Source organism: Eublepharis macularius, chromosome 2 (genome assembly GCF_028583425.1).
Source record: "Eublepharis macularius isolate TG4126 chromosome 2, MPM_Emac_v1.0, whole genome shotgun sequence".
In the NCBI taxonomy this organism is placed as follows: domain Eukaryota; kingdom Metazoa; phylum Chordata; class Lepidosauria; order Squamata; family Eublepharidae; genus Eublepharis; species Eublepharis macularius.
The window spans coordinates 206,198,121-206,219,926 of record NC_072791.1 but is presented as its reverse complement, the minus strand read 5'-3'; the positions used below and the strand labels follow the sequence as shown (position 1 = coordinate 206,219,926).

General features: G+C 44.1%; 1 protein-coding gene across 1 annotated transcript in view; it reads right to left on the bottom strand.

Moving 5' to 3' along the window:
- The window catches only part of PPP1R1C (protein phosphatase 1 regulatory inhibitor subunit 1C), an 80,054-nt gene that overhangs the window by 34,351 nt on the left and 23,897 nt on the right, over window positions 1–21,806 (bottom strand). Inside the window, exon 3 of the mRNA XM_054972318.1 lies at window positions 4,049–4,089. Coding sequence (XP_054828293.1) covers window positions 4,049–4,089 — 41 coding nt within the window. The remainder of the gene's footprint in view (window positions 1–4,048; window positions 4,090–21,806) is intronic.

Here is a 21,806-nt window from a genome sequence, read left to right as displayed (position 1 = left end):
ATGTGAGCCTGCTGATGTGGGGAGGGCAGAATATAAATTGAATTAAATAAAATAAAAAAAATAAAACCCAGGCATGGCATTTGCCTGTGAAACAAACCTGTGCTCTCACTATATGGGAGCTGCTGCCCATGCCCTTCCCAGTCTGGTCTAGCATTACTCAGTCAAGTCCCCTGTTACAATTCCAATTGGCTTTTTTGCGGGGGGAGGGAACATGAATGATTCCTCCTTCCCAGTCCTGGCCCCAGCCTGGTGGAGCGCTCTGTCTAATGAGACCAGGGCCCAGCAGGAGCTGTTCTGCCAGGCGTATGGTTGATGCTAGGCGGAGCCCCCCCACCTCATCCAGTTGAGCATGGTCTATGCCCTCCCCCCCCCAGCGACATCCTCCATCTGTTGAGCTCCACTGTAAATGCTCTGGTGAAGGTGAAAGGGAGGTGCCTTGTGTATGCGTATAGTGCTTTTTATTATGCCACTAAGTATACGTGTATATATTTTAAATGTTAGAATGTTTATATATTTATAATTTTAAACTGTGTAAATTGTTAGATGTATTTTAAATGTATGTAAATTGTAATCTGCCATGAGCCTGCTGGTGTGGGGAGGGCAGAATATAAATCTAATAAATTAAATTAAATTAACACCTAGAGGTTTTCCGGCATGAATTTTCCATCAGAGTTGGACCTATGCTGCTTTGATGTATTCCCTGATTTCTGCATACCTTTTTGTCGCCTTTAGTTTTTGCTTCAGGTGTTTTGGTTCCCCCCCCCCCCCCAGTTTTTCCTGTTTCTTTAGAGACCACTTTTACCCTGATCTTTTTCTGGAAGCCAATATTGAGTCGATTTTTTCCCCTTGGGCATAATATTTCGGTTTTCTTTGTTCAGACGACTCCCACCCACCTCCAATGCACTTTTCGATACTGGAAATTCGTCATAGTCAAACTAGTCCTCCTCCACCTTCCTTCGTCCTCCAGCTTAGTTTTCTATCTTTTATGCTTAATCATCATTTTCATAGTTTTATATCAACCTACCATTGTAACAATACAGGCAGCAGATTCTCTGAATTCCCAGCTTTCGTTTTCTCTAGTCTATTCCATTGTGGACATATGCCTTTTTCTTTATAACTCTGTATTATTACAACAGTAAGTCAATATCACACTATGAAAATGATTTTTAAAAAAAGAAATTGTAAACGCTCTGGAGGCCTGAGGAGGGGGGCAGTTGCCACTTCTGGTGCCGGAAAAAGCATCATGTTTTGAAAAGCATATCGCTGCTGCCGCTCTAGTCTCTATCCCAACAGGGGTTGGTTTGCCCCGCCATGCTGGCCTTCACCTCCTAGCTCTGGGTCAGCCCATAAAAGGCTCTCTGGTTTGGACCACAGGGTAGGGGGAACGTAGGTATGAGTAGCAGAGCTGCTCCCTTTTTAGGTTTCCTCATGCAAAGACTTACCCATATGTTCATTTTTTATCTTCTTTTAAAAAATCCAGCCCTCATATTAATATAACATTATAAGCATGCAAAAAAAAAATAATTAAAAGGGTGTGTGTGGTGTGACATCACTGATGACGACAGCACCCTCACTTGAAAATCCTAATTATTTAAGGCACATGTGGAACGAAATAAACTGACTCCACAACTGTAAAAATGCAAAGGGAAGACAGACATGCAGAAAAATTGTTCCCAGATCAATTCTAATGCTTGGGAAGCAACTGCTAAGAAAATCAGGAATAAGTTGAGTGTGCAGAAAATCCCACCATTTGAGCTCAGATAAGCATGTACAACATGGGCTTTTACACGTGCATGGAAGGATCAGGGCTAAAGCTCCCCTTTCCCCCCATTATTATCAAATAGAATTATGTTGGTAAATGGATGGTTCCTGCCAAAATGCAACAAACAGTTAAGCCATCTACCAGTTTTAAAAAATAATTCTTGATGCTGTTTAAATGGAAAATTGACTGAGATTTTATAATAAACTGTTGGGTGTGAACGGCCAGTTCTTAAACTGTGCTCTTGCTTTATCAGTTTATAAGGAGCTGACACCACTGGAAATCATGTTTTTTGTTATTCATCATGCTAAAAATATTAACATTATTTTAAAATATCTTTCCTGCGACTGAGTACCACCGATATCACTTGAGTGGTATAAAATAATTAAAAGATGTCAGTTCTGCAGCACCAGAAAAGGTCTGCAAATGTACTTAAGCCCATACAATCTTCATGACATTGGAAAAGCTGAGACTATGTTAATGTCTTCATTTTAAAAGCTTTATTCCATTTCCTTGGATATTTAGGTCTGGTACATAAGAAATATATATATTTAACATGCTTAGTTTAACCAATGAAATTCAGCAAATATACCGTGTGTGTGTGTGTGTGTGTGTGTGTGTGTGTGTGTGTGTGTGTGTGTGTGTGTGTGTGTGCAAGAGGCTCATAATTTTTAATAACAATGGATGGAAAAATGCTTTTTAAGAATAAAAGATTGGGTACATTCTTAGAGTGCTAATTATATTTATTGCATGACAGGATGTTGAGTCTCATCACTGAGACTCAACATCCTTTTAAATGTTTGGGAGCTAAATCTGAAGAAAAAAATCAATAGTGTACATTGCTATTTAAAGCAATGCCAGTCTGTCTGGATCTCTGATGTAAAGAGATCTGGAATACAACAAAAGAGCACATAGAAGCAAAAGAAAGCAACCTGAAATGGCATTGCATATTTAAGGACTGATTGAGAGCCAAGCTACAAGAGACAAATTACACGAGGAAGAGCACATGCTTGGGAGTTGCAATGTTAGTTGGGAAGCTGAGTTTTAAGAGAGATTGGAAGGCTTTATCAATTTCCTCTCTCCACAGAGCCAGGGGACATGGCTCTGCAGAGGATTTGTTAATTTCCTCTTTGCCTTCTGAAGGCTCTGTCAGTTTCACCTTCCCTTCAAGGAGGCAAAGAGGAAATTAACAAACCCTCTGAGGAGAGCTCTCTCCCCTGGCTCTGTAGAGAGGGGAAACTGACAAAGCCTTCCAAGTCTCTTTTAAAACTCAGCTTCCCAGCTAACACTGCGACTCCCTTTACATGCATGTCCTCATGTAATTTGTCTCTTGTAGCTTAGCTCTGAGTGCTGAGTTCATGTTTTTATCAGGAGTAAGTCCTGAATTCAGTAGGCCTTCCATGTTAATAAATACAAGGTTGGATCCCGTCAAACATTTACACTGATGGTAGGATGATCACTGATTCTATTCTCCCACTATTGATGGGGGTCCCATCCCATAGAAGCAGGGGATATTTGGGGCTACAGTGGAGGGGAGGAAATAACACTTCATTGATATAAAATGCCCTTAAAGAATAGAAGGCGGAGCTAAGCTCTGTTCCCCTGCCCGGATTGGCTGCAGGCACAGCTTCCATATGTGCCTGCAACCGTACTACCATTTCCCCTTTAAGTTGGAGCAAAGGAGGTTTTCCTTTTCACTGGCTTAAAGGGGAAAGCTCTGCAAGACCCATCAACCATGCCCAGAAAGAGCATGAGGTAGCAGGGACTCTCCTTTAAATAGAAGGAGCGTGCTGTGTTCCATCTGGGGGGGAAAAATCTCTATGTGGAAGCAGAGCCTGCCATTGTGTTCCTGAATGAGTCAGTGTTCTGTATGTGCCATCTGCTTGGAAGAAAGCAACGAGCCACCTCTACAAAGCAAATACTGTTCTGCTTTTTCTGTATTTTGAGTGACTGAATGGTCGGTCCACTCATAAATGTTGCAGAGGTGGGCAAAACAAGCTCCAGATTACGGGGCTGGTCAGAAAGAATAAAGGCCAGAGCAGTGACTCTACAGATACCCAGCAAGTGCCATCTTCCACGAATCAGTGTTTTGGAATCCATGCACTCATATTATTTAATGTGTTTACTTTTTGCAACATGCCAACATGTCTCACTAACTCATCCTAAGAGACACATCAATTATTGTTACAGTCTAGGAGGGGGGAAAAGAGCATATTTTAAAATATTTCTTCAGCAGTTCTGGAGCATTAATTCCAACACACACACACACCCCACACACAATTAACTTACTTCTTCCTGAGAGTTGTTGTTCATTCTCTTGTCATCTATTTCTATGGGATGGAAAAACACAATTAGACCACATGGCAATTACCACATGAAAACAGTCCTTATCATACACAGCTGATATTTTGATCTAAACAGAGATATGATAATGGTGACTATGTCAACTCTACTCCCTCATTAAGCTGTGACATCTTTCAGCATGCCTGTGTTTGGATCCAGAGCACTGCATGTGCTCCTTTGCATACCTGGAGTATTGTGTGCAGCACATGCTAACTCTGTTTCAATTGAAATGGAAGGCAGCGGTGGCCTCTAAAAATGGGGAGCTCATTGCTCTCAAGGAGCTCCACACCCATACAGAATGTCTGAACCTCTTTCATTCCATTAAAGAATCAAAATTGGCCTAAGGATAGCAAATAGGCCATTGACCAATCCAGTGTCTTTACTAGAGATGGGCACGAACTAAAAAAGCTACAAACAGTCCAATCAGCTGTTCGCGAACAAACTTGTTCGTGAGGCCCCATTCTAAACGAACAAGTGGTCGTTGCAAGCCTCATTCGTTGCTGTTCATAAAGCCAGACAATCTGGACCTGCAATCAATTCCCTTCGGCAAATGGAGGCAGGGACTGCCTGAACTCTGTCTGAACTCCTGCTGTTGCCCTGGAAATCCCAATCTAAGCCCAATTTAGCTTGATAGGCAGGAATTCCTTTCAAGTGTGGAGCTCCAAATTTGTTACAAAGAAGCAAGGAGCAGGGGGGAGGGAGCTCCCAGCTCTGGTTTTGCAGACAGTGAGGGAGAGACAGTTGCTGTTGGCATTTTGAGAGAGAGCCAGGGAGAGTGCATTGGAGCTTGAATTTTCTTTGTGTGTGGTGGGATAGGAACTCTTCAAGTTCCATGGCTGCTGCCAGGCTCTGGGGCTAAGCTATTATTTATTACTGGTACCTTTCCTGCTGCCTGCTCAGGTAGGGTTTCTGGGAGTGGTGTGGTAGGGATCTTGATGGCTCGAGGAGAGCCTGCTGGCCCCCATGAACAATGAACATGTTTGTGAACAGGTCATGTTCGTCAATGTTCGTTGTTTGTGGATGGCAATGAACAATGAACACCACGTTTGGGTTTTTTTTCTGTTCGTGCCCATGTCTAGTCTTTACACCAGGGGTTCCCAGAACTGTTGAGCCTATGAGCATTTTTTTGAATTTTGAAAACAGACCATGGGCACCACTACAAAAGGCTGCCATGAGAGTGATGTGGCCAATCCCAAACATTAGATTTCCACAAAATGTTAGGAGGTTCCAAGCCAAGTATCCTCCTCTGATGGAGGCAGCTGTTTCCAAGTGAATACACTGGCTCCCGATTCATTTCTGAGCACAATTCCATGCGCTGATGTTGACCTTCAAAGCTCTATATGGTTTGAGACCAACATACTTGAAGGATCACTCACTCAATATAAGTATAACTTATATTGTGTAGTTCCCTTCTTAGTCATGGTACCAAAACTTTGGAACTCTTTCCCCAGATAGATTAGCCTGTCTCCTTCTGTTTCCATCTTCCACCATCAGGTGAAGACTTTTGTTTAGCATTTCCTCAGTGATCCCTCCATTGTTGTTTTAATATCTTCGTATGTTTTTAAGCTCTGATTTTAACTGTTTTATTGTCATTGTTTTAGTTGGTTTTAATAATCTTAAAATATAGTTTTATTATGTATGTTTAAATTTGTTAGCTGGTTGGTGGCCCTTATGATGGCAGAAAAGTGAGATATAAATTTGTTAAACAAACAAACAAACACCACCGCAAAGTTTAGCAAGGACTGATATCACTTCCAGGTTTTCCATGGAAGTGACATCACACCATCAGCCGGATGGCCATTAAAAAAAAAATATCCTGCAGCTACAAAAGGCACTGATAGGAAACAGGAGTTGGGGGCAGAGGATGTCCCACCTGGGATGCCCCACCTGGGGCAGAGGATGCCCCACCTGGGGGCAGTGTAGGACAATGTAGCTGTGTCTCCTGCCTCTCCTTGCATACCTGCTGAGAGGGCCAGCCGGATGACATGGCAAGGATTTCAGCAGAGGAGAAGATTACTTAATTCCTCTGTTCTTTGGCTTGTTCTTAACAGCAATAAACTTTCTGGTACTCAGTTTCTGTTTCCCACCCCTGATATCTTGATTTATTGCCCATTGCCTTGGCAGTGTATCGGTGAGTTCCTACTTCTGGCTCCCCCTGTCACTCCACTGTGATGTTATGAGACTTCCTGTCACATGCTTGCATCTCAGTGGCTTCCATGCTGCCAACTGGGGGTTAAAGGTTCATCCCAGATATGGAAAGGTTGAACAAAACTGGTCTGCAAGGTCAGTACTACAGCGTGTGTCCTTCGCAATAAGTATTAATGCATTAACATCTCTCATTATATTTTTCAACAATGCTTAAAAAGAAGCATAATGCTTTTTCATTAAAGCATTTTATAAGGAAATCATATTTTATTTGGAAGTTCTACTGTAAATGTGTGTCGTTCTTTATATTTTAGCTATCTTGTTAATAGACATGAAACTACTCAGAGGTTTGGTTTTTTTCACAGTGTTGAAAAACACATCCTTTTCTGATAATTTTTATTTTGGTATTCCTTGTGAAAATCTTAGTTTGTTAATTTTAATTTCCCTGTTTTGTTCTCATGCATTTGGCTTTGCTTGCCCTCAGAGATATCTTCACATACCCAGACCTTACTGGTTAACTGCTTAATCCCTGATTAGGTGCTATCACCAATGTGACTAGTTCCAGAAACACTGCGTTCGTTTTCCCAAGTGATACCATCATATAAATAAAATGGGGGAGGGAGTGTCAATGATAACACAAGTCTAGAAATTTCCCCCAATCTCTATGGTAAAAATCATAGAGAATTGAATTAATTTATTTGCAGTCAAAGACCATTATTATGGCAATACATCCTTTACAGTCTATAGAATAATTAATTCCAGCATAAAAGTGTAGAAGGACATAGAAAAATACATTTAGCATTTAAAATCTTAGAAGACACCTTAAAATGTATATAGTTCTCTAGGAACGGAAGTGACTCTAATATTTAAAATATCGACATTAAAATAGTTAAAATCGTAAAAAGAGCAGGACAGACTATGTATGGCCATACTTCTTATTATGGAACTAAACCAAATGGAGACAGAATTTGGCTATTTGCCTGGAGATAGCTGGATTTTCATCAATTAGGAATTTCTCTAGGCAGGCATTATTTGCCTCTGCAATTGGTCTGTCTAAGAGTGGGGAAATAAACTTGTCCCTCTAGACTTGATGGAAAGGACAGCAAAAGAACGTATGAATAAGTGATTCCACTTCACCAATGGAACAACGGCAGCATCTGTTCTAATATAGAGAAGGAAAATTCTTAGAGCATCACTCAGAAGTGACAATCATGTCTACCACCCTTCATCTGGAAGTGACATCATATCTTCCTTGCCACTCTATGAATTTCCCTGAATGGTAAACCACCACACACACCTGGTAAAGACAACAGGAACAGAGGAAATTTCTTGAGAGTTACCCAGAAGTGATGTCACATTCCCCCAAATGTCGATTCTCCCCAGGTACTGACCCCCAAATCTCCTGGCATTTGTCTGCGCAAGATTGTCAACCCTATGCACACGGAATGGAATGGCTCCATTAAACCCTATAATGATCACAATGGATTGGCTGAACAGTACTGAGCGCCAAGTGTTTATCCACATATATTTCTACTCCATTTGCAATAATTTGATGTTAGAAAATGAAAAATGGAGAGTATCTAGTGTAATAATTATTGATTATTGTCTTTAGCCATTTATGATATTCTTATTACATTTTCCAGAAAAAGAAAAAGTTACAGTCAAGTTAGAATATATTAACATATTAAATAGCTATAGCAACAAGGTCTCTTAACACGGACACACCCTACCTTTTATCATACCCACCCACACCCTTTCTTCTACCACACTCACTGCACTTAGCAGACATGGGAGATCTCTGTAGAAAGATGCAGGTGGGAGACACATCATCCACAGAGATCTCACAGGTTTAAAAAAATCTTCAATCCATTAAACCACTGCTAATTTGACCTTTCAGCTTCTTCTTGAGTTATAAGAAGTGCTGCTTTCTTCTTTTTATTTACCTATCAAGGAAAATCTTACGACTAGCTGCATGTAAATTATATGCCATTATTACTAGAGGTGTGCACCTGAAAAAAATCTGGGTTTCCAAAAATGTTCTGGAATAACCTGAAACTCGAAGTGGCAAGCCGCTTTGGGTTTCGGGTATTTAAATTGTTTTGGTATGCTCTGTAAAGATTCAGAGCATACCAAAGTGAGGGGGGAAGCTTTGTCCCAGGCCCCATCCCCACCCCTGCACCCCACTTACCTGGCAAGGAGGCAGCTAGGACAACCACCTAGGTGGCGGGAGTGCACGCTGCCACCACCTCTGTGGCAACCAGCAGAGAGGCAGGGAAGGCCTGGAGCCGCCTCTTCTGCTGCTGCAGCAGCCACCAGGGAGGTAGGAAGGCCCTTTAAACTTCAGCTGGCTTGCGGGGGGATTCCCCGCAGGCCAACTGAAGCCCAGGGGGGGCCTGAAGCTTCCCAAGCTACTCAAATCGCTTCAGGGAGCTTTGATTCAGGATTTCTGTATCGGGGCCAGCACACCCTGATTTTACTGATCAGGTCTGTTCTGGGTATTTTTCCCAAATCAGAAACCCAAAGTGCACACCTCTAACTATTACCACAGAAAATCGGGATAGAGCCAGCAGAACATTAGCATGGTCCTCTGTAGACCTCAGTTTGGTAAAAGTGCCTCAACAACATCGAGTAAAAGTGCCTCAACAAAACAACACTGGCCAGCTGCCATTGTATGTGTAGCTAGAGGATCTTTTTTATTATTGTGCCAGGGTTGAGAAGGGAATAAATACCATATAGTTCTACAGTATTTTACATACTAACCAGCATCTAAATTATTGCTTGATCCTTTAGGGAACTTGAATGACAAGACCAGAACACGAAAAAGTGCAAAACATCAAGGTATGATATGGAATATATCATGTATACTTGCTCTTTATTTCCTATTACACACACGTGCGAGCACACACAGATACTCATTAGGCTGGGGGAAAGGATAGGAGAACTAAGCCCAGACGGAGGATTAGTTGATGGCATTGCATGGAGAATAATTATACCTCAGGTTCTCTGGCTCATGTGGGACATTTTTAGTTTAACAAGAAAGGCCTGGAATAAATCATCCCTTTTTGCTGTAAAGCCCAGTTTTGTGAAGATTTCAGCTGACCAAAACTACAATTTATGATCTGGGGAAAGTCACATGAGCTTTAACTGGTTTGGGCACCTAGAAGGCTGTCAAGTACCTAGATGACCTATCAAGTACACTCAGGGTTGCCTGACAACCACTGGGAGGATTGGGGACAGAGAAATGGGGGTAGGGGGAAAGTAGGGTTGCCAGCCTCCAACTAGTGTCTGGACTCTGGAGATCTCCCAGAATTACAACTGATCTCCAGGCAATAGAAATCAGTTCACCTGGAGAAAATGGCTGCTTTGGAGGATGGTCTCTATGGCATTATACCCTGCTGTGGTCCCTCCCCTCCTCAAACCCTGCCTTCCCCAGGCTCCACCCCCCAAATCTCCAGGAATTAACCAACCCAGAATTGACAACCCTACTTCCCGCACTTCATTTGGGGTCAATTTGGGCCCCAAATGGGCCAAATCGGCCTTGTGCAGAGCACGGGAGCGCTTGTGTGGTCGCTGTGGTGACATCACTCCCAGAGGAAGGATCTCATTCCCGGCACAAGGTAAGTGTCAGGGACTCTACCCTCTTGACGGGAGGGTAGAGGGACCTGGCAACCCTAGGGGGAAGCAACATCAGATACGTTGGAATGTAGTGTAGCTCTAGGAATCACCAGAAATTCTGTGGTTTTACCTGGAAGTGACATAGTCACATTGCTGTTTTTCTTTTTTCTCCCAACACTGCTCAGAGCTGCAGTGGGCAATCAAGGCCTCCAGCAAGTGGCCTCCCACCACAGCAAGAGGCCTGGCACCCCGGAGTGCCCTTTACAGAAGGAGGACAGTGGTGAACCCCATCCATACTTGATGGCTATCTCAGGAGGATTTCCTCCCGATCTGATGCTTCTTGTGCACACTAACCAGGAGACCTTTGCAGTTCCCCTTCAGTCTCTTTAACCCACTCCTAGTTCTTCTCAAACTGTTCCCTGGTCTGCACCATTTTTGGAAGGAACATCTCCAGGCATTCCCCCACTTTCTAATTGGTCATAGATAAACCCCTCCTTCCCACAGAATCCATAAAGTAAGGACTAGCTTTTAACTATGAACCCTGAAACGCTTGGGCCACCTGCAAGGAACATAGGCATACTAGAGAATCCTTGTAAGTTTAAAGTTAGGGCCAAATGACACATTCAGGTTCTTAACGAGTTAACTCTTGTTCCCTGCAGCCACAAAGCAGCCTAGTCAGAACCTTCTGTAAACCGGTTCTCAACCAGTTTCTGTAAACTTCTGAGTTTCAGTCAGAACCTTCTGTACATTTGCAGCTGCTTCCAGGAACGTACATAAAGCTAATTAGTCTGATGAATGTCTGAGACTAACACCCCAGGTGACCGGCGCTGCCCACCTCTCCTGTCCCTTCGGGCGCTGGGCAGCTGATACTCCTTTCTTTGCTCCCCAGGTGCCTTGAGATATGAAGGTTCGAGAAGCTATTTGGGGCATGCAGAGCTTGCCCAATTCTAGATACCTGGTGAACGAGGAGCAAAGAATCATTGCTTAGCTATGCTTTTACTGTTAGGCGATCTGGAGTACACATACTTGCTTTATGAACCATGGAGATTTTAGGGTATTTTTAAAGGTTGACCTCACAAGACAGCAGTTGATCCACCCCTGATCTAAACCAGTTTGTACAACACCGTGCTGGAAGGCTGAGCCCAGTTAACCTGTGAGTCTGCTTTTGTGCTGCAAATTACACTGTGTCCTCTTATTCAGAGGCACCGCTTTCTTCCAACGCAGTATGGTTTTCTCTTGGCTGCCAGAGCTACAGGCTGGGTTTAGATATCAGATCAAATGGTGGTTTATTTTTGAAACAAGGGTTCTGGGTTCTGTTCACCAGCAAATGGTTTGCCTTGACAAATGTTGGCCTTATCAGTTTTTTCTCTGTAGCCTGGGAAGGCATTGCCAGGGACCAAGCCAGGATTGATCCAGGATGTCTTTATCGGTATATCATGTAAAAGCACAGTTTAAAACTATTCATGTTCAATCAACCAACTTCTGATGTTGGCTTTAATTCTTTGTTTCATGGACCCTGCCCACCATAACTGGTGGAACAGTCTGCATTCGATTACACTAACCATAGTTAGCTTATTTAAACCAGAATTTTATGTGATGTCTGAACAGACCCAAAGGGACATAAAACAAAACAGAGCGGCTCAAAGGTAGAACAGAATCTTCCAGGTGGAAGGTTAGTCCAGAGGTGGTCTTAGCCAAAGGGCATTCTGGGAATTTCCTGGAAGAACTTCTTTTAAGGAAGAAGTAGCTTTGGAACAAACATTTTTGAGAAGCAATAAAAGTGAAAGAAAATGTAATCCAGATTCTGCAAGATAACACAGTTGTGTTTAGGGGTGTGCAACAAAAAAAAACCTATTCGGTTTTCCCGCTTTGGAATCTCCAAAGTGGAAAAAGAGTTGGTAATAAGTGATTTTCAAAGTGGCAGGTGTTCAGTTTGAAATGCCTCACTGCTTTCTTCACCCAATGGGACGCTCACCCTCCCATTGGGTGAAGAAAGTGGCGAGGCATTTTGAATGCAGCAACATTTTTTTCACCACTTGCAAGCACGAGAAAAGTGTTCCTTTGAAACTTCCTGCCCTGCTGGCTTTTTCACCTGATGAGAGGGGGACGAGGGGGTTCCCTCCTCCCCTTCAATCGGATAAAAAAGCCAGCAGGGCAGGAACTTTTAAAGAAGCATTCCAAAAACTCCAAAGCTTTCAGAAAGCTTTGTTTCGGGATTTCCAAATTGGCCCAGCAATGCTGGGGCCGATTCGGAAATCCCGAAACTTTCCTAATAGGGCCCGATTCAGGTAAAATACCCGATTAGGAAACTTAAAGCACACACCCCTAGTTATAATCATAACACAGTTGGTCAGATTCAGTCTGGGGAATAAAAATTAAGAAAGAAGCCAGTGTGGTTTAATCGCTCAACAGTTGGACCACATCTGGGTTCAAAGCCCCACTCTGCCATGAAGTGCACTGAGGCTGCAACTTGAAAACACTTTCCCAGGAGTAAGCCCCATTGATTAAAGTGGGGCTTACTTCTGAGTAGCTATTCCTTGGGCCAGTCACTCTTTACCTTCCCTATCCTTCTTATGAAGAAGGGAGAACCACAAACTCTTCTCTGAGCACCTTGGAAAAAAGGCAGAATAAAAATGTACAAGGTAGATTAAAACGTAGCTGAAGCCCCAGGGTAAGGTGTTTGGTGCTTTATTAACGTGTGAGATAGACAACATATAGTAATAGAATAATCTCTAATTATTTATGTTTTTATTTAGGAAGTACCTCCTGCTTGAGTTATAGTAAAAAAAACCTATAAAACCATCATCAACTATCAATATAAAAAGCAAAACAAACCATTAAAATCAAGCTGGGGATATAAAAAGAGCATAAAGCTATCCATAAAATAGACCTCAGATCATAAAACACCAGAAAGGATAAAAACTCGTAATTATCAGCTTAGAGTAAAAAGAACTGTTTTGGTCTGGCACCTCAAAGATAATATGGAAAGAGACAGGAGAGCTTCATAGGACAGAAAATTTCAAAGGTGACCTCAATTGATTGTAGAAAACAATTTGATCATGTAACAGCGTATAATAGATATGTTCTTTTTAATCAAGACCTTAAATTAAAGGTCATCCACATGAGATAGCCAAATAAAATTTACAGTGAATAAGAAAGAAAGAAATCACACAAATAGCAAGATCAAGTTTTCATAATCCTCTTCACCCAGGAGGCTGTAATGAGGGATATCAATACTGAAAATGAAGGATACTAATTTATATTTTGGCTTGATTGTAAATGGTCTTTACAGCCATTTTAGTGGACAGGCTACATCTAAGCTGGGCTGGCCCCAAGGCTTTTGGTTTCTTAGCCCAGTAACAAGAGGTGCCCTCCCTAGCCTGGTTGCAGTTCCATTTCTACTGCCAACTGAGCACAGTCCAAGCCTCAAAGTTGCTGCAAAGCTAGGTGGAGAGGCGGGGAGCTTGATGAGCTGATGGCTCCTGCTTTCCCTCCCTCCCTCCTTCATGGAGATGGGGAAAGGCAGGTTGGGTGAGCTGCTACACCTTAAGCCCTCCTTCCCACCACAAAGCTGGAAGGAGAAAGAGGAGCCCTGTGTGGTGGATCAGGTGGCCACCTGTTTTTTCTCTTTCCCTCCTTCGGAGGAGAAGGCAGACAGGTGGCAGCTAGGGTTGTCAGGTCCCCCTGGCAACTGGATGAAGGGAGGGTGGGGAGGTGGAGGCACTTACCAGAGTTTATTTGTATGTGCGCTCCCATGACCAGCATGATGACATCACTTCTGGTGCGACCAGAAGTGACATTATTGTGCCAGGGCCAATTCAGCCCCCAACATCATTTTCACTATGTTTTGTGCTGATTGGCCCTGCCACGTTACTGTCTTTTCCCGTTAGACTGGAAGTGATGTCATTGCATGAGCAGCACTTGCCCAGAATGCCTGCCAATGGCAGGTGATCTTTGGGTGGCTTGCTTCCTCCTGCTGATTGGCAGTGACTGGCGGACAGAGGAAATAGCCATGAGTTTGCTTGCCACTGGCGGGCATCTGGCAAGCCTAGTATCAGCACTTGGGCTGGAGGCACTGCTCAGGGATTGACACCTGCTCTAGCCAGCATCTTTTGGTGCCCCTGGTACCCCGGTGCCCCTGCCCACTTGCACCCTAGGCAATTGCCTAGATCTGCCTAATGGGCAGACCGTCCCTGCATCAAACTGATTTCCAACGTTGACTTGAATCTTCTGCTTTAGAATCAATCTTCTTCTTTATTAAATATAGAGAGTCCATTTTCTATGGATGAAACCTAGATTTTTTTCACATGAAGCCCCTTCTCTAACTATACCAGATAAACTCTCAGAATTACAAAATGCTCAAGGTTTTTTTAAAAAAAACTTTCACACTCTGCCTTCATTAAAAAGCAAAAGAATCCTCATTCATCTGTTTCTTTCATCTGAAAACCTCTCCTGTCTGTCTATCAATCTTGTACATTTTTATGCAGTTTAACCTCAGTCAGAATCTTCTCTAAATTCCCATGTTGGCTGCTTCCAGGGTCTTACATAAAACTACTTACGGGCTCTGGTCTGATTAATGGATTTTTCTTAGTCTGATTAATGGATTTTGCTCTGTCTCTGTCCCTGTCTTCAGTTCTATATCATTTGGCTTGCAGAAATCAGTTCAGCGCCTCATGGAAGATCAGTGCCATAGGCCAAATGTTGTTATCTATCACATTTCTATATTATTTCTTGTGAGGATAAGGTTAAGAGATGGGCGGAAAGAAAAAAAATTAAACAAGACTAATAATATACCAACCAGAGAACATCACATTTGGTTCATCATATTAATAGCTTGAGATGTCTTATTTGTATACTGTTTTTTCCTGCTTCGGGTGCCCCCACCTTCTGAGATTAGGTTGTTGGCAACTTGGGAGGGGGCCTTCTCAGTCGTGGTACCAGAACTCTGGAACTCTCTTCCCAGAAAGACAAATCTGAGTGATTCCGCACACGTTGGATAATGCACTTCCAATCCTCTTTATAGATCATTTGGAATGGATTTTTTTGTGTGCGGAACAAAAAATCCACCTCAAACGATGGATAAAGTGCATTGAAAGTGCATTATCCAACCTGTGCGGAATCAGCCTCTATCAACTTTTACCATCTTCCACCCATGAGTGAAGACTTTTTTTGTTTCACTTGGAATTCCCTTAGTGATCTCTCCTTCCTGCCCAATGTTTTATTTGTTGTTTTTGTGGAGTTTTTGTGCATTTTAGCTCTGGTTTTAATTATCTTAATGATGTATTTTTGTTGGTCCTAGTGGTTTTTAAGAAGTGATTTTTATTACGTATTTTTTAAAAATTTGGTAGCCACTTTGGTGGCTCTAATGAGGGCAGAAAGGCAGGGTATAAATTTTGTAAAATGAATAAAATAAATAATGTCAAACAAACCCTTAGTTACCGGACATGAGAAATCTTTATTATTGCCACGTTAATATGCATGTGATTTAGTTGTATATTTATTGCTATTATGATGCGGCATGATCTTCCCAGGTTGGGAATTCCAGTACCCAAAAAGATCCAGAGGAGTTAGCTGCGTTAGTCTGTTGTAGCAAAATAGTGTGCACTCTAAAAAAAAAAGGGAAATAAATTCGGGGGGGGGGGGGAATTGGAAAAATTTTTTTGGAAAAACAATCCAGAATAACCCTAAACCTGAAGCAGCAAGCAACTTAGGTTTTGGGTATTTAAGCTGCTTCGGACTGCTCTGTAAATATTCCGAGCACACAAAGCAGCACTTAAGAATCATAGAATCATAGAGTTGGAAGGGGCCATACAGACCATCTAGTCCCACCCCCTGCCCGGTGCAGGCTTCCCGCAGGCTTTTTCATCCGATGGGAGGGGGAAGAGGGAGTTCTTTCTTCCCCCCTCCCACTATTTGAAAAAGCCAGGGTGGAATTTTGAAAGCTCAAAGCAGCCCTGAAAAGAGCTGATTTGAGCTTTTAAAACGTCCAGGCTGGCTTTTTCATCCCTTGGGTGAAAAAAAGGTCGGGGAGCTTTGACCTGCAGCAGCAACACTTTTCTCTTGCTCAGTTTGCAAACGGCAAGGCAAGTGCTTCTGCTGCTGCTGCTCTACACAAAGCTTCCCGAAGTGTTCCAAAATGCTTTGGAAAGCTTTGCTTCGGGATTCCCTAATCGGCTAAGCAATGCTGGGGCCGATTCAAGAACCCCGAATCTATACAAATCAGGCCGAATTCGGGTTAAAAACCCAAATGGGAAACCCAAAGCGCACACCCCAATCCTTAAGGACTAGCCAACTTTATTGTAGCGTAAGCTTTCGAGAATCACAGTTCTCTTCATCAGATGCATCTGATGAAGAGAACTGTGATTCTCGAAAGCTTACGCTACAATAAAGTTGGTTAGTCCTTAAGGTGCTACTGGACTCTTTACCAGTATCCAAAAAATAAGAAAGCATATGGAGTTAAGCAAACTAATGAGCCTCCTCTTGCAACCTTGGCAGTGTTTCATCTTTCTGTAGCTATTGCTTCTGGTCTATAGAGATATTGCTCTACTTCTTGATAAGAAGCAACCAGATGATAACAAAAACCGTCTACAGGCTTATTGGTCTCCGGCACTGAGTAATAAAGCAGCGCAAGTATTGTAATAGGAAACCATTTATATTGAAAACGATGTGTAAATAATTCCCTGAAATGGTGGTAGGTGGTTTCTATGGTTCTGCTTGTAAAGAATGATGCAATCCGAGAAAGGAGACAAGGTTCAGTTAGAACATTATCAAGTGCCTTTCCAGATAACTTCATTTCCAAGTGCTCTCCGACACACCCAGAGCCGGTCAAAAGCAATCTGTTGGCAGGAAATTACAAAAAAAAACACCCTGTTGAGATTATGCCTGTGCTGAATATATTTCAAATATAAATTTCAACAAGGTTTCTTTTTTTTTAATGCCTACTTTCATAAGGTCCTGTCCAGGGACACAAAACTACCTGCAATAATCTATTTAAAGAATTTCGTAAGGCATAAACTTGCGCTGCATCCAACCAATGTACCTGGTGTAGAAGAGTATTAATAGTGCGAAGTCAGTGGCTTCAATAATGTTGGCTATTTCTTCCAATGGAAGGAAGTGCCAATTTTCACTGATTCCCCCTTCCTCTGGCAGACCTACAATCCTGCCCTCATACCGTTCCTGAGAGTCCCCTCTATCCCCCTCAAACAGCATTTTGGAGGCATTTGGGGTTGCAGTGAAAGGGAGGAGGCAAAGCGGTTGTACTCCTCTGACAGAAATCCCTTCTGTCAATGGAAACTTTTGGATCCAAGCCAATCCTTTCCAGATGCCAGAGCTTAATTTAAATAAATCCTGTTTTAAAACTATTATTAGTTCTAATGCTCTAGTGAACAGTGCTAAGGAAACAGAATCATCACTCAAATTTTTTAAAAAAAATTTGTATCAGATTTGTAAGTTGCCCATCCTTAAAAATAAATAATTGCCCCACCTTTCTTCCTAACTTCAAAACAACCCTTTGAGGGAAAGTGACTGGTCCAAGGTGGGTGAGTTTCATGACAGGGTACAGAATTCAACCCTGGTCCCCCCCTCCCAGCTGTAGTCTAGCACTCCACCAGGTACACCACTGCTTCTCAGAGATGGGTAGCCATCTGTAGCAGTAGAAAAGAGCAAGAGTCCAGTAGCACCTATAAGACGAACAAAATTTGTGGTAGGGTATACTTTTGTGAGTCACAGCTCACTTCTTCAGATATGGTATCTGAGGAAGTAAGCTGTAATTCACATAAACTCATATCCTACTACAAATTTTGTTAATCTTATAGGTGCTACTGGACTCTTGCTCTTCTCAGAGAATCGGTAGGGGTGCAAAATACATTTTCAGTTGATGAACTCCAATGTTGATGAAGTCCAGTAAATACGAAATCTATTATGCAGGTTTCACAGTTCTGTCATTTGCTTTGGAGTAGACTAAATGTTTAGGCAGGGGAGTATGACAATACTTAATAACAATACTATATTTATCCTCAGGCTATATTAATGTGTAAGATTTTTCAGTTCCATTTCCCGTATACACTTCAATTCGTTATCTGATATTGTTTTACTGAGCTCTTATGTCATTACTTTTGAGGTTCATTTTGGGTGCAATCCAGTCCAGGACTCTGTCTCTGCAGTTAGGCGCATGCCACCTTTAACATGCAAACTCAAGTATTGATTGCTATTGATTGATTGATTGATAACATGCAAACTCACGGGACAGAAGAGGGGGAAGGTGGAATTCCTGGGTAGGGTATTTGGCATACCAGAGTAGCATGCACAGGAATGAGAGAGGAAGATTCATTGGGGTGTGGGGTTGTTTTTTGCTGTTATTTTTGATTTTTAAAGAAAATTAGAACTTTCCATTCTCTACCATTAAACCGTGGCACCAGATCTCTTTAGCATTTCTTAGGGGCCTTCCCCAGTACCACCCTCATCATTTGCTCAAGTAAGTCCTTACTAATTTCTATGGTTGCTGTACAATAAAGGTGGCCTGTCCCTTTAACTAAAATCTCTCATGCTCTCTTTGTAGGTTTAGAGCCTGTACACCCTGGAGACTCGGCCTTACTTTGGAGCATCACAACCAGTGGCTCAGATCTTCAGATGGACGTTCCTTCCATGCTGAGATCCTCCTGATGCCTCCCAAGAGCTACAACAAGAACAGCCATCTTGCTCCTCCTCCCAGAGCTAAGTAACTCCTGGTATATTGGAGAGAAAAGTGCCTGCTATTTCTCCACCTTCCTCTCCTCGTTTCCTTCCAGGGCCATACTTTTTATCAGGTTCTGACTCAAGATGGGAAATCTGCCCTGTCTGTGGTAGACCCATACTGTTTCCACCTTGGCCTTGTTTAAATCCAACTGGGCCAGCAGCAGTGTGAGCCGAATGTATGGTCCATGCAGCCACCTTCCCTGTACCCACTTTATCAATCCAAAGTGACCGTGCAGACACCGTCTCTTCCTACTTCTCGATCAATACATACAATCCAAAACCACTCAAACAGATAAACAAGAGCCATATGCTATGATAGAAGGAAAATGAAGATTTGGCGGTTTTCTCCAGCAGATAGAACAGGCTCCATCAAAAAATTAGAAAGTAGACCACATGTATACTAGTGTACGCTAGTGACCTCTGAGATGTCTTTTTACCCATTTTATTTTTATTTATTAAAATATTTATAACCTTCTGTTCCCACTGTCTGTGGCATTTCAAGGTGGCGTAAACTCGGTCAGCGTACTCATTGACAAGATCTGTCAATTGTTGTTGACAGATTGTTGTTTTTATACTATGTGTGTTAGTTACTGTAGTCTATGTTGTTAATTTGGTAGGGTATTGGGGTTTTGTGTATGTTTGATAGCTTAGTCTGTGATAGTTGGTGGGCTGTTGATTTTGTGAGGGTGGTGGGTTAGCACTATGATCATTGGTGAGGAGGCCGGCTTGGGGTCAGGGATCCCAGTGATCCGGGGACGCGGGAGGTATGGTGGTGGGAGCAGATTATGGAAGGGAAGGGCATTGAGACATGGTAGGGCTCGGTGCCCTTCCAATCTGCGTCCCATCCCAAGATATACCTGTTGTGGGGCTAGGATATTAAACCACTCTCCGACACTGGCGCTGTGCAATGCCAGGTCCATAAATAATAAGACCAAAACGCTGCAAGATTATCTTGCAGCATTGAATGTGGACCTGGCTTGCGTGACCGAGACATGGGTGAGGGAGGGCGAGACGGTCGCTTTGAAAGAACTAGCCCCCCCAGGTTATACGGTCCTCCACCAGTCCCGGACAAGTGGTCGGGGGGAAGGCGTGGCTTTGCTCATTCGGGAGTCTTTCTCCTTCAGACCACTCCCCACCCCAAAAATTACTGGCATTGATTGTGTGGGCCTAGAGTTGGACGCCGAGGAGAGGTTGGCAATATGCGTGGTGTACCGACCGCCTACTGCACCTGCATCTTCCCTGTCTGGTCTCTTGGAGGCGGTGGCCAGCTGGGCCTTGGAATTCCCGAAACTTTTGGTTCTCGGGGATTTCAACGTCCATGCTGACGACGATGCCTCCATGCAGGCCATTGACCTAGTGTCCTCCATGGCAGCCCTGGGACTCTCCCAGTTTGTTTCGGCTCCCACGCATCAAGCAGGTCACACGCTAGATTTGATTTTTGGGGCAGGGATGACGGTGGTCCTGGATGCCTATGATGCAGTGCCATGGTCAGATCACTTTGTTCTGAAGGCTCGTCTGAGCATGCCGCTCCTTTCCCGGGTGGGCGGTGAGCGGATTTACGCTCGCCCGCGGAGGCTTATGGATCCAATTGGTTTCCAGGCGGCTCTGCGGGATCCGATGCCCCCTGGCAGTACGTTAGATGAGCTGGTGGATGATTGGCATGGCCGTCTTTCCGAAGCCATCGACGCTATTGCCCCCTGCCGTCCTCTCCGAGCCCGCAAACGGGTAGCTCCTTGGTTTACCGAGGAGCTTCGCCAGATGAAGCGGTCTCTGAGACGACTAGAGCGAGTGTGGAGGTGGGGGCGCGACGAAGAGGCAAGAACATCTTATAGGACGTTTATGAAAGCCTATGAGGTGGCAGTGAAAGCAGCAAAGAGGGATTTCTTTGCTGCTTCCATTGCATCCGCTAGCTCACGCCCGGCTCAATTATTTCAAACAGTTCGGTCCTTGGTCTCCCTCTCTCAGGGAGACCACCAAATTCTTAATTCAACTATTGGCTGCGAGGCTTTTGCGAGCTATTTTGCGGGTAAAATCTTGTCCCTTCGCCGTGGCCTGCCACCCACTGTTGATACAGTAAGGGAACTGGAGACCCCTTGGCCGTCTTCTGGGTCCGTATTAGACCATTTCAGGCTGCTCTCTCAGGACGATGTTGACAGGATCCTGCAGGGGATGAGGCCAACCACCTGTCCTCTGGACCCCTGCCCATCCTGGCTGGTGAAGGCCAGCTCGGAGGGGCTACGGGACCATCTGGAGGCCATTGTTAACATCTCCCTGAGCTCTGGGGTTTTTCCAGGACTGTTAAAGGAGGCGGTAGTGCGGCCCCTCCTGAAAAAACCATCTTTGGACCCCACCGACCCGTCCAGTTACCGCCCAGTGTCGAACCTCCCGTTCCTGGGCAAGGTGATTGAGCGGGCGGTGGCGGTACAACTGCAGGAATTCCTGAATGATGCTCTAGTCCTGGACCCATTCCAGTCTGGCTTCCTTCCTGGCCATGGGACGGAGACAGCCTTGGTTGCCCTCACAGACGACCTTCGCAGGCATCTGGATCGAGGCGGGTCAGCGCTGCTTGTGTTACTTGATCTCACAGCAGCGTTTGACACGGTTGACTATGATTTGTTGGCCAGCCGCCTTGCCGATGTGGGGATTAGGGGGACAGTCTTACAGTGGCTGGTCTCCTTTCTCCAGGGTCGGGGACAGAGGGTGGCGCTCGGGGGAGATCTATCGCCCCGTCACCCTTTGGTGTGCGGGGTTCCCCAAGGGGCGATACTCTCCCCGATGTTATTTAACATCTATATGCGCCCCCTCGCCCAGTTGGTGCGGAGGTTTGGGCTGGGTTGTCATCAATACGCGGATGACACCCAACTTTTTCTGTTGATGGACGGCCGGCCAGACACGGCCCCAGACAATCTGGCCAGAGCTTTGGAGGCTGTGACGGCATGGTTGAAACAGAGCAGGCTGAAATTGAACCCAGTGAAGACGGAGGTCCTGCAGCTGGGACGGGGGCTGCCAGATGTTGGGATCCAGCTCCCTGCCCTGGATGGGACACCACTGGCAACTTTGCCAGTGGTAAAGAGTCTGGGTGTGTTCCTGGATGTCTCCCTATCGATGGAGGCCCAGGTCACGGCGGTTGCCAAGTCTGCATTTTTCCATCTTCGTCAGATCAGGCAACTTGCCCCCTACCTGACGCCCCAGGACCTGGCTACAGTGATCC